Consider the following 14089-nt stretch of genomic DNA (forward strand, 5'->3'; position numbering starts at 1 on the left):
GAGACACTAAAATTAAATAAAATTTCTTAGGCTAGGGTGACATGTCCTCAGTATACCTATTAAGGCCGGGTAGTGAGAAAGGAGGATGTCGGACACAATCAGGAGCCTGGGGCACTGCAGGGAACACAGCAGGCCTGGGATCATGCACTCAACAATTTATTAATGCCTCCCATGAGCCAAGCATTGTTTTAGGGATACAGAATATAGTAGCACATACTAAAATCTCTTTTTAAATAATTTTTTTATTTTTATTTACTTTCTTTTATTCATATTGCTTTCTCATCAGTATATATGTACAGACAAATGGCAGATATTATAGGTAGAAAAATGGAGGTGATTTGTGGCTTTCCTCTTTGTGGCTTTCATTATTGCTTAGAGTTTTTAATACAATAAGCACACATTATTTTAATTGTTTAAACATTTATTAAAGAAACGGAGATAAAGAGATAAGGCAGAGCAGAGGAATCTCGTGATTAGTACCCCCAGGTCTGAGATGTGTTCCACTGGACACTGGAGCTATGGGAAGCAGACAGAAGAATGCGCCTGTGAATGGGTCATTTTAGTTTATGGAAGAGAAGGGGAAATTGTCTGAATACATTAGTTTCATTATAACTCTCCATCTGCTATTGGAATCAAGAGCAAAATGCTTTTTAGCAAGCAGCAGTCAGTATCTGCATGTCCTTCTTCTGCATTCATTGCCACAGGGCTCCTGGTGGAGATGTGTGAGCACAGGGAAGCAGCCTGTCCATCTCCTCCTGCTCTCATTCCTGAGAATGGTAGCGCCACCTTCTCACTTAAGTGTGGAAGCTGTATACATTTCTCCTGCCTTCAGAATGCCCAGGAAACATACTGAAGGAAAAAAGTCTGTGTCTTCTTAAACCCTTCTGTATTCCTTCCCCAGCTTCTCCACCATGGCAGCCCTCTTTCATTCACAAAGCTCTGATCGAATACCCACAGACAGTTAAGACAGTTCTGGTCAGAGTCCTCCATGTATGGCCCCTCTTTCTTCCCTTTACTTCCCAACAGGGAGGTCTAATGGTAGAATCCAAATAGTTATTTTTCTAAAGAGGAATCAATGGTGATTAGAAAGGGGTAAGGGGTGTGTGTCCGTTTGTGTGTACGTTTGTGTTGGGTGGTGGATACAGAGCAGGGGTTAGGACCATAAGAAAGAAAAGAAAAACAATGTGGCAAGATTGCTGCCAGTTCTGATATTTTTAATTGACAATGGTAATTTAAAATAAATTAGTTGGTTTACTTACTTAAACTTCACATCCTAAACATTATTCCTTGATCTGGAGTTCCTATTGCCTACCTTTATCAATAAAATGCCTTGGAAATGAATCCTACTGTGTTAGAGCATATTGTTAAGTATACAGAAGCCCAACTGCCTGGGATCAAATCCCAGTTTTGCCCCTTAAATGTATCATTGGGGAAATTACTCAACTTCTGCCTTACTTTTCCCTCTGCAAAGTTGGAATAATGGGTCATTGTAAGGATTAGACAAATTAATACATTAAAAGTATTTAGAACAATGCCTGGCACCGGGAAGTACTCATTAACATTAGAAATTATTCTCATTCCCCATTGTCTTTCCCACCCACTTAGTCTTGCCTCCATTCCCACACTCTGTCCCCTAACCCCCTGCTACTTATTCCCTTGAGCTCTTGCTCATTCAAAGCCTCATCATAGGAGCCACTCTGCTACAAAAGATGCTACTGAACACTTCTAGGACATGTCTGTTTTACCTCTATGTCACTGACTCTTCCTTCTTAGGTTTCTTTGTGGGTTCCCCTCTCATTCTCATTCTTCATGCTCTCCATGATTTTAATGACCACTTGTTTACTCTTGACTCCAAAATGAAAATCTAGCACATATTTGTGGAACTTCACATTGTTTACTCTATTACCTACTTGAAATAAGCTTTTAGATTTTTCAGAAGCACCTGAAACTCAACATATAAAAAGGAGAGCCAATTTTCATTCTGGCTACCCCCTTCCACTGGGTCCACAGCACCAAACCCCCTTCCATTGAGGTCCCTAATCCATTTAATGGCACTCTCATCTTCCTAGTCACCCACACCAAAAGCCTAGGATGCAACTTTGATAACACTTCTTCTTAACTCACCATAACCAACTAATCACAACCTATACATTTCAACTTCTAGACATCTCTCAAATTTGCACCCTCTTTTCCATAGCTCCTTTTGTCCCTGTATTAGAACCTAAGCATCTTTTTCCTAAATACCGCAAGAGACCCTAACTGGTCTCACTGCCTGTAGTCTTCTCTTTCTCAAGTTATGGTTCTCCATAGATCTGCTAATTATCTATGTCACCCACAACTGAAGCTTCTTATTGCATTCTGGATAAACTCTAAGTTCCTCAGCACAACACACAAAAATCTCTTCTGGTCGGGTTCCTGCCAATCTTTCCAGCTTTATATACTGCCAGTCCTGTTTAAATGACAGTTCTAATAGATTTTGTAATTGAAGATTTGGCACCCATTGATCACAAGGTCAAACTAACAGCCAAAGTTGTTTACATTTTCCCTGTGGCCTGGCTTTTGAGGGTGTGTCTAAATCATATTTTGAACCCTCCAAACATAAACCCTAACATCTATGTTTTATTTCCTGCTTAATCAAAAATATCTCTGCCTAGCTTCCCCCTGACACATTAGTAAAAAAGGCAGAATCCAAGTTCCTCTCTCTTTTCCTGGTCCCTGTGTGTGTTGAGGTTTTATGTGGCCCCACGTGGTGTCAACCTAAGTAACAAACAGAGAGTGAGACTCTCTAAAAGAAAACAACGTTTATTTGGGAATAGGCATTGCAGTGGGAATACGAGGACCTTAGTAAACTACGTGCATATTGGGGAGGTAAAGGAAGACAAAGGTTTTTAAAGGAAAAGTGAACAGGATTACATAATTGTTTTGAGATAATTATCCTTGGATACAAGGATCAATCAAGGGTGTTGTTAGTCCAAGGTTGGACAGGCAGTTGCTGGGCAGATGTCCTCATAGAAGTATTTTTGTGTGTAAAGTTGTGATGGACGTTGTGCAGTGTTGATAGTTTTTGTTACCAGGCATTTGTGCATGAGAACCCTCCCTTCATGGCCTTCTCCAGCTCCATTTCTCAGGGTTTTTTAAACACAAGTGACCGCCATTTTGATTCTGACAACTTTCACAGTGGCAATGTGAAACTCTGAGTAATGAACTTCTTTCCATGTTTCAATGACATTGACATCACCATGTTGTTACTTGGTCATACCTATAAATTAAATCACACATATATTTTAAAACAATGACACCTGTTTAATGGTCAAAACTGCAAACTGAGACCCTGCAGGCTGGCCACTGGAGGCCATCAGAAATGTTTTATTGGGGCCGCAAGTTTTTGAATGCTTTCAGCTACCTGCCAAAATTTTAAAAGTGGAAAATTTCCCATAAAAACCCACCTTTCTGGCTTCTCTTCAAAAGCTGGAAGAACTGGCCACCTAGGTCCCACAACACCTACCTGGCTCAGTAGGGTCTGCCCTCTTTCGGCGGGAATAACTACTGCAGTTTTCAACAGTCAACCAGCTCTCCTGAGCGTTGGTTTTCCTGGTTGCTTCCTTTAATGCGGACATTGGAGTTTTCAGCCCTAGATTTACAGTGTAGGGACACTGAATTACTTGTGTTTCCTGGCATGTCATTGGCTTGTACTCATTTTTTTTCGCACCGTGACATTTACTTTAACTGTCTGCAAAGACTAACAGTTCCAGTGTACAGCAGCTTTTCTCTGAACTCATGATGGACTCCTAGTCCCTTTATATATTCCCATATCGCACTGCACGTCCATCTGTCACAGCCTTTGCCACATTAAATTCAGATTAAATGTTTGTAGGATGTTTGAGCTCCTCACAAGTCTCACCTCACTTAGCGACTGACTGGAAATCCTCAGAGGAAATTTTGGGAGCCATTCATTTTATTGATTTCATCATTCTTTCAATAGCCATAAAGAAGGCGGAGATGACTGACCTATATCTTAAAGGATAAGTGTGTCCCTTGTCAAATACGCGGTCTACGGGAGCGCGGCGTACCAGAGAACTACAACTCCCATCAGGCACTTGGAGCCCCTGCGGCCTGAAACAGAGAAAACAGTAAGGAACTACCACTCCCGTGAGGCTCCGCTCTCCGCACGTGCACCGGGCCCAGGGCCACGTCACTTTTGCGGCACCAGAGACCACGCGTCTCATCCATGGCTTCCGCGGACTCTCGCCGCGTGGGGGATGGCAGCGGTGCTGGGGGCACCTTCCAGCCCTACCTAGACTCCTTGCGGCAGGAGCTACAACAGACAGATCCGACGCTATTGTCAGTAGTGGTGGCGGTTTTTGCGGTGCTGCTGACGCTGGGTAAAGAGGCGGCCGGTGGTTATGGCGGGTGCGGGGCAGGCAGGGGTCCGTATTTCGCCTGCGCTTCTGCAGGCCGGGGACGCGGGGTCGAGATGGCACCTTGGGGGCGTCCATAGAGTGAGACTTACTCCTTCTACCGTCCCACCCTCTTGCCTGAACTAGTGGCAGCAGCTCTGTGTTAAATGGTTATCCCAGGGGACCCCCGCAGTGACATCCTGGGCCTTGGGACACGGATTACTCTTTTTCCGTCCCTGTTAAGACTGAGCGCGCAGTTTCCCTCCTTCCACTACTCTTCCTGCTGAGCTCACCAACTTTGAGCTTCCTGTTTTTGCGAGCTGGGTACAGGGGATACGGAGGTAATAAGATAAAAGAGCACCTGAGTCCACAGTAAGGATTGCAAAGAAAAGTGACAGTTGTTAGTGGCTGGCACTCAGTGGGTCCCTAACAAAAATGACAGTAATAGTTATGATAGTGGTAACAATCATGCACACATACTACTGATTATCAAGGTGTAATTTTGGTTTTTGTTCTCTGTTCCACAGTGTTTTGGAAGTTCATCCGGAGCAGAAGGAGCAGTCAGAGAGCTGTTCTTCTTGTGGGTCTGTGTGACTCCGGGAAAACATTGCTCTTTGTCAGGGTAAATGCTTTGATTTACACCTCTGTTAACACCTGTGTTAAACTTTATAGAAAATTTTATGGCATCCCAGTATTCCTGTCATCTCATGCTTTATTTGGTAAAAGAAACTGATGCCAGGATATTTGGGAGTTAATTCTTGACCTAGGAGGATAAAAAGACCCTTGGAAAACCCATAAACTAGAATTATTGACCATTTCTATTTTTTTGCCCTTGCTAGATGCTGACACTTAGTACTTATCACATTTAAGGATTTTATGTAACTAGTTTCATTCTAGAATAGCTGAAGACATAGAAGCCAATAACCTATATACTTATAATTCCTTGGTCAACAAACCCTTCTGAGAGCTTGTCAAAGATGTTTTTTAAAAGAATGATCCTTCTTTGACATACTGGGCTAGTTAGGCTTCTTTTCATTAATATTTATTTTTAATATGTTTAGTATTTTTAACTGAGTGTGTTTTACAATGGCAAATAGAAGTTTTCTGCTTTTTATTCATCCTTTTGAGAGTATACATTATTTCCCTTTCACTGAAAGACTACAATGACAAATCATTTTTAATGGGTAAAAATATTTACAGAAGGTCGGTAAATTTGGCCACTGTCTTCTGAAAATAATGTTGTTTTTTCTTACATTGAGGAGAGGGAAATGAAGTTTGCGATTAATTAGATTTGTCTACAAGTTAAAAAAATCCATATGGTCCTTTTTAGCTTTTGCAAACAGCGTTCATTTATTTGACCTTACACCTAGAAGAGTTATAATAATATTACTCAATTTAGATCAAGTTTACTCTCATCTCTTCCATGTTGTTTTTTTACAGTTGTTAACAGGACTTTATAGAGACACACAGACATCCATTACTGACAGCTCTGCTATATACAGAGTCAACAATAACAGGGTAAGATGTTTGTGGAATGTTGCAGTCTGACCGTCTTACTTTACTGTGATGTGTCAGGGACATTTCTAGGAAGAATTAGTCTGAGGATGTCTGTACCTTTTTGAATTATTTTTATAGAGAAACATATTCTATGTGACAGATTCTGCCCTTGAAAATCTGTGCTGCAGATTTAATCATGCCCACCTCTGCTTTATTGTATCTTATGTACAATAATGTTATATCAGATTTTATTCTTTTTGTTTCTGTGTCTTCTTTCCAAATTTACTGCCATTTTCTTTTATGTTTTGAATAGGTAATACATGCACATGGGATAAAAATTCAAAAGATTAGAAAGGATATTTAGTGAAAAGTAATTTTTCCTTTCCTGTCTCCACTACCCAGTCTTCTCCTTAGAAGCAATAGCTGTTAACTTTTTTTGTATGTAACGTTTGAGATGTTCTCTGCATATACAAACATCTCTATATACTTTAATTTCTTTCTTTCTAAACACTGTTCTGCCAATTATTTTTTTCATTTAACAATATGACTGATACAGCTTGGGTTTTTCTTTTTCTCCCACATTTGTACACATAGTACTACCTGGTTGATTAATAAGCTACATGGTATTCCACTGTGTGGCAGTATCATACAATTAAACCGTTATTTAATCAGAGCCATATTAATGGACATTTAGTTTTATTTGTTGTTACAGTCTTTTGCTTTTACAGAAAATGCTGCAGTGGATATCTTAAAGAGTGTATATGAGTTTATTTTAAAAATACCCATCATGGGAAAGACTTTTTATATACCTGTGTAGCTCAAGAATGTAGACAGTGACTGTCAACTCAGTCATAATGCCTAGTAAGTTTTGAGAAAGAGTGGAATGAGGGCTGGGAGGCTGGTTGGAGGGGTGGATGAATTAGAATTGTGATCTTAACAGACTTTTTTCCCTTCTCCTTGTGTTCCCCATTTCCCTTTCTGGTGCCTCCAGGATTAAACATTGTAAACAAAGATAAAGCGATATCCTTTTAAATGTCTTAGAGATATCTTTATTTTTTTCAATGATGGCAGTCTTTCTGGCCCGGACCTTTTTAAATTCCCACGAATTTGGATTTTGAAATTTCAGGTTTGGAAGATCATTATTTCTCGGGGTACCTATACCAGATTTTTTAAGTGGATATTCCAGGGTAGGCTTTGGACCTCGACCTTCCAATACAGTCACCACTGGCCACGTGTAACTATTGAGCACCTGAACTATGACTAGTCCAAATTGAGGGGTGCTGTTAAGTGTAAGGTATACACTGGATCTTGAAGACTTAGTTTGAAAAAAGAATGTAAACTATCATTAGTAATTTCTTGTTTTTTGATTACATGTTAAAGGATAATATTTTGAGTATGTTGGATTAAATGACATTAAAATTAATTTTACCTATTTTTACTATGGTTACTAGAAAATTTAAAATTACATATGTGGCTTGCATTATATTTCTATTGAATATATAGAACATTCTTCCCTTCTTTCTTTATGCCTTCTCTTACACCCTTATGTTTAAAGCTAGTCTCTCTGGATAGTAATGTACCAAGTACTGCATCTTCTGAATTGCTTATAGTGCGTGGTGCAGTGCTGCTTTTAAAATGGAGCAGTAGGTCCCAACCTGGGGTCCCCAGACTCTTAACAGCACTAAAAACAAAAAAAAAAAAAAGAAGGAAAGGAAGAAAGAAAGGAAAGGGAAGGGGAGAAAGAAAGGAAGGAAAGAAGGGAGGGAGGGAAGGGAAAAAGGAAAGAAAGAAAGAAAAGCAAGCAAGAAAGAAAAAGGCTAGTAGACATTTATATTTATCTGTGAAGAACTGCACAGGCTATCTGAAAAGTCATAATGAATCCAGGTGGAGTTGTGTCAAACCTATATGTGATGCTGATTTCCTTCTTTTGGACTGCGGTTATGGTTGGCTATGGATAAGGTAGAACATCTGAGAAATGATCGAAGGGTCTGATAAAAGTACCAGACCACATCTGGAGAGTCTTATCATTAAGCACAGCCACATCTTCACTGACCATGAAGTCAAGGATGAAGGCCTGGAATGGTGAATAGGACTTACTAGGGTGCATAATGGGCTTGCTCAGTAGGGCACAGCCACATCTATATTAAACATGAAGTCAAGGATGAAGGCTTTTAATGTTGAATAGGACTTAATAGGGTACATAATAGGTTTGCTCAGTAGGGGCTCAAGAATTGGCACAAAGGCCAGGCTCTGTTGCTCACACCTGTAATCCCAGTGACTTGGGAGGCTGAGGTGGGGGTATTGCTTGAGGCCAGGAATTTGAGACCAGCCTGGGCAACATAGTGAGACCCCATCTCTTAAAAAAAAAAAGAATTGGCACAAAATATTGACAGAGTTGGAACAAACAGTGTGTCTGGTAAACAAATACTTAAAAATTAAATGAAGGGTGGGAATGATAAAAGTGTGTTTTGTTATAAAGATTGGGAATCCCAAAAATAGTAACATGCTCTATGATACATTATAGGTCTTATATCACATTATTAGTTTGTGAATATTTGTTACTATTATTGACATGTTTTTGCTTTTACTATATGTGTACTAGTATATCTCTCAAGCCTCAGATAGACCACACTTCCCTGACTCCCCCAGAGTCAGGTTTCTTATGTATTCTCAGAACATTTATCAAAGTTGGAATTTTATATTTTTATATGTTATTTTACACTGTGTTCATCTTTCTCATAAATTATGTTAGATAAGGAATGATGTGTTTGCTGACTGTTATATGCCCAGAACTGACTGATGTTTTATGAGTAGAAGGTACTCCGTGAACATTAGTTTGATTTATTAATTACAGTAAACATTTGATTAATTAATTAGGTGCCAGTCTGGTTCCTAAAGTCTGATACTAAAGGTTATATTGTGAACATGGAACTGGACTGAAACATTAATTTAATGTTTTTGCTGCTATCTTCACTCAGGGCAATAGCCTGACCTTGATTGACCTCCCCGGCCATGAGAGCTTGAGGCTTCAGTTCTTAGAGCGATTTAAGGCTTCAGCCAGGTAAGTAGGAAGGAAGTGAAATGGGCTTGTCTGAAGTGTGTAGACTGAGGCCACACTGTTTGGAGGTCAGTCTGTATATTTGTTCTGGTGGTATTTGGGAGGTGTCCTGGGGTAGAAAGAACGTGGATGTTGAGTTCAGCCAATTCTAGATTTCAAGCCTTCCCTCGTTTGAGTTATGAGGATTATATGAGATGAGGCTTAAAAAGCGTTTCATGTGTTTAGAAAATGTTAATTCTTATTAGCATTGTTATTAAATTTTGCGTTTACTCTGAAGATGAATTTAATAACATGTACAACTTAAAATCTGAAAAAAGAATTTTAAAGCTGGGATGGATCCTAGAAGTTATTAAACTCCAACATTATATATGTCTATTCTTAAGTTACCTAAAATTGATGCTTCAAGTAACACAGAACAGTATTTTCATATTTCTTTTAGTATCTGCTCAGGTGTTATTGACTCTTAAGTTCTTCCCTATAATTCTTACACTGCAGTTTCAGATGCTTTCTTCTTTTTGGTCTCTAACATTGAAGAACTGAAGAGGAAAATCAGTGTGCCGTGTTTCAGTGATTTGAAGACGTATTTTAATATCTCTGCATTTGGAATACATCTTAAAGTTAATGATGTCATATTTTAATTGGCAGTATTTTCTCTTTCTTAATGGTCCCTGAAATAATGGTCTTTTGATGGCATCTTAGTTTTGATGGAATGAAGTAGTTGATTCTTTTTGTTGAAGGTGTCTACAGTGAGATTTTCATATTGCTTCCTTGCCCACAAAATGGTGGTGATGAGCAATTTGTCACAATGAGAATGTGATTTTTATTCCTTCAACAGTTGAGAAAAATATAGAACTGATAAATTTTGCCATAATTGGGTGTTTATTTCCAATTAAAAAATGTTTTTCTCTTTTTCTATTGTCAATTATAAATATTTTGTAATTTGCAGTATAATTACTCTGATTTCCAGAGAGGGTGAGGAATAGTAAGGTTTTTCATTTTTTTTGTTTATTTGAAACTGTCTTTTTCTGGCTCTCATTTTTGAATGATTGTTTCAGCTGAGTAAGGAGTCCTGGGTGCTAGTTGATTCCCTCATCACATGGAAGGCCTTAATCCTGACTTCACATATCTGCTGTTGCAGATGAGAGTGCTGTCATCAGTCAATCTATTTGTCTTTTCACTGTCTGCCTGGTTTTGCCCTCTACCTATCCAGGGGTAGATTTTCTTCTGTTCAGTGGTGCATTTAGCCTTGTCATGCTTGGAATTCAAGTATGCTATTCCAAACCAAAGAGTCTCTTCAATTTTGGAAGATTCCCACCATGATCTCTTGAGGTAGTGCTGTCTCCCTATTCTCATTTCTCACCTCCTAGAACACTTATTAACATTATTGAACCTTATTATTTTTGCCCTACTTGCCTCTTCTCTATCATATCTTCCAGACCTTTCTCCCTTACATATTGTGTGATTCCCTTATATTTATTTTCTAGTTTACTACATTCTTTCAGCTGAGCTTAATCTCTGCTTAACTTTTCCTTGAATTATTAATTTCACTTACTATAATATATTCTTTACTTCTAAAATATGTATTTTTTCAAATCAGCCTGTTTGTTTTTATACTATTCTATTTTTATTATGGTTTCTAGAATTATTCTAAATAATTTTGAACAGACTTATAGATTGCTTTATTATGTCTATTTTGGGGGTGCTCATTCTCTCTTTGGGGTGCCGCCTATTCTCCCTCATAATTATTTATTTTCTTGTGTGCTTTACAATGTTTGATCTAGAACCCTTTATCAAGGGGGATGTGTTGTTAATATTGTGGTTGGTGTTCTTTAATACTTTAGGATATGAAAGCCTCGTTCTACAAAGGATTCCCATTTCCTTCAGTTGAGGCCACAGGGGTTCAGTGAGTCTGGCCCAGTTTTTATGTAAACCTTTCTGCTTGGGGATCTTACACCTGGAGAGAACATAAATTCATACCCTATATCTGTGTGAGGCACTGGAGGCATGGTGTTTCTGTTTCTTGTGGAATTATTTTCTAACCTCTGACCTCCATTAGACTGTTTTTAAGTTCTAGGCTTCGTGCAGGATGTTCAGTTCCAGCTCCCCAATTGCAGATTGGTCAGTGCATGTCTCCTGTTCCCACCTGGGCAGCCAAACCCCTTTCCCCTAAGGCCTGTTGTCTACAGTTTCTCTGGGCTGCTGTCCTTTAGCTCTGATACCTGTTTCTGTCACATGAGGGTTCTCACTATTGCTGCCTTAGGTCAGGCCCTACCTGGTCACTCAGCTTCTATTTCAGTTGCCCTCAGATTTCTCTGTCTTCCATTTAGGCACCAATATTCTTTGTAAGACAAAAGCATAAACTCCACAGGTCAGTGTCTCGTGCCCCTTCACTATCTGACTTGGTTCCCCCCATCTCCCTGTGTACCAGCTGACCTTGACTTCTCCAGGGAACGTGTTTCACTTGTTTGTACCTTGAACTACAGGTCAAGTATCCCTTATCTGAAATGCTTGAGGCCAGAAGTATTTTGGATTTTCAGATTAGGGATACTCAACCTGTACTTTTCAGACAGTCTGCCCCAATTTTTTGTCTAGGTAAAATTCAGCTCAATTGTTGCATCCTCCTTTAAGTCATCTTTGACCTGTTCTCATTTAAACGATCTTCCTCTTTGTTCCTGTTACACTGTGTGCCTAGTTCTGTCCTGCCTGGCATTTATCATACGGTTCTCTATGTGATATTTCTCGGTCTTTGAGAACAGGCATCATTCTTATTGTCTTTTCAGCTTTGTCTTTGTTACACAGTAACACTCAATAGTTCTTGTTAAATGAGGATTTGTGTTGTGTGATAACATGTGCACAGGCCTGCATGTGTGTCTGTTGAGTGTTAGTCACCAGGATTAAATTTGAAGAAATTAAGGATACAGTTTTTCAAGATAATGATATACTATTACATGTTCGCATGCCAGTTTTTCTCTTTTTTTTTTTCCCCTTCTTCCTCCAGGGCTGTTGTGTTTGTTGTGGATAGTGCAGCATTCCAGCGAGAGGTGAAAGATGTGGCTGAGTTTCTGTATCAAGTCCTCATTGACAGTATGGGTCTGAAGAACACACCATCATTCTTAATAGCCTGCAATAAGCAAGGTGCCATCATGTTTTCTGGCAATAATAACTGAGATTTTGAGGGGGATTGCTACTAAGAATTAGTTTGGTTATCTACATTTGCCGTTATTGAGGATAGAGACAATTGCTGTAATGAACTATAAACTGAAAAATTTTAAATCTTAAAATTTATTTCTACTCCTACCTTTTCGCCAGTTTTCTTACCAGAGGACTAAGGAATGACAACAGACTGATTGTTATCAATTTTTCTTTGATACAGTGGTTTTTTTTAAGATTATAAATTATTTTACTTTACCAAATTTGTCAGATTGACAATATGTCGTATCAGATATATAATTTTGGAGGGACAGGGTGGAGTCTCTTCTTTCAGACAGGTTTACCATCTAGTAAATTTTATGGAGGAGAGTTTGTAGAACTTGTTTTCCTTTAACCTGATAACCATTGAAAACTTTCTAGTCATACCCAATAAAACTGGGATTTAGTTCCATTACCTGTAAAATAAGATAAACTAGTTGATCTTTTCAGCTTTCTTTCAGATTTAAAATTCTGATTCTATGAAGAGCCCAAAAGTGATCAGATAGTCAACCTAAAGATGCCTAATCAGGAATGCATTACCTAACCTCTTTATTTCTCTGATTCAGTATAAGGAGGGGAGTTAATGTTTGTTTGGTGTGGGCTTTGTGCCAAACCAAGTCTTATTTCTTACCTATAGTGCACTTGATGCTTAACATACCCTCTTAGTATCAGTTGGAAACATGCTAAGTTAACTTTTAAATGACAGATAGAGTATTGTCTATTGGAGTCCAGGCTCTTGTTATAATCATAGCACCGGTAGGTTTGCTTTTTGTTAAACTGCGTGGACTCATATATGTATTGCATTGAAAAGTCTGTAAGTTGTGGAAAACTTTAGTGAAAGAGCTAAAGTCAATTTTAGGGTCATCAGCATGATAGTTTATAAGCATTATCTTGAGAAAACCCATATGTGCAGATGTAACACTTACTTTCATAGAGAAGGAACTAGTTATAAGAGCTCTTTTTTAAAAACTTACTGGTTTAAATAGGAATTTTCTTCTATGCAAGAAGTCTTAGGAAAAGACCCATCCTTACTTAAACTGCAACAATGCTTTTATTTCTTACAGATATTGCAATGGCAAAATCAGCAAAGTTAATTCAACAGCAGCTTGAGAAAGAACTGTAAGTGTGAATGAGGCCATTGGTGAATTATATGTCTCAGCACTTAACCTTAAGAAGCATATTCATATTTCTTTTGTTTGGTTCTATGTGATTATCACAATTACAGACTGAAGATTAGTGTAAAATATACTTGTTAAATAATTTACAAAAGAAGTAATGGAATTATAAAAAACACTAATAGGATGCTTATAGATATTTTAAAATGTATGGAAAGATGATTTATTGAAACCATAAGCTCAATTTATTTCACCACTATTACTCACTTACAGTTGAAATGAAGGTTTTAGAAACTAAAAAATTTTATGCCAAGTTGAGAACTGTCAGGTCAGTGAATGAAAGTGTTTGTTCACCACTCAGTAATGCATGTAAAACAGCATTTAAAGGCACATGTAAAAAATAATAAGAAGAATAAATAAATCAAAGCTGGAATCAGGGGGAAAAAAACTGAGAAGCTAAAAAAAAGAATTTAAAACCATTTTAGAAATTATTGCTGATAGAATAAGAAAGAAAAACTTAGGAAGAATATAAAAAGTTAAACTGTTTTGCAGTTTTTCATATTTGTTGTCAAGCTACTTGGCAATATGATAGATCCTGCTTTGAGTGTTTAAAAATTTATAAAGTGAGCTATAAGCTTTTGAATTTTAAGGAATCTAGCATGTCTTTATTTTATGTCAATCTACAAGAGCACGCCAAAAGCTTACTTAGGCAGAAGAAATGATCAGCATTATAGTAAAGCAAGTTATGTTTTCTTATTACTTGTATAAGGACTTGAAAAGAATCTGATGAGGAAAAACTATATAAATTCAACTTTTAGAACATTTTTTTCCCA

At 38.1% G+C, this 14089-nt stretch overlaps 1 protein-coding gene across 1 annotated transcript in view; it reads left to right on the forward strand.

The window, feature by feature from the left end:
• LOC123629020 (serotransferrin-like) overlaps positions 1-14089 on the forward strand; it is a 53435-nt gene that overhangs the window by 36379 nt on the left and 2967 nt on the right. The window contains 7 exon segments of the mRNA XM_045538962.1: positions 4136-4206; positions 4209-4382; positions 4925-5019; positions 5838-5915; positions 8873-8955; positions 11951-12087; positions 13206-13260. Coding sequence (XP_045394918.1) covers positions 4136-4206; positions 4209-4382; positions 4925-5019; positions 5838-5915; positions 8873-8955; positions 11951-12087; positions 13206-13260 — 693 coding nt within the window.

The sequence above is a fragment of the Lemur catta genome, chromosome 1 (assembly GCF_020740605.2).
Source record: "Lemur catta isolate mLemCat1 chromosome 1, mLemCat1.pri, whole genome shotgun sequence".
NCBI classification, from domain to species: domain Eukaryota; kingdom Metazoa; phylum Chordata; class Mammalia; order Primates; family Lemuridae; genus Lemur; species Lemur catta.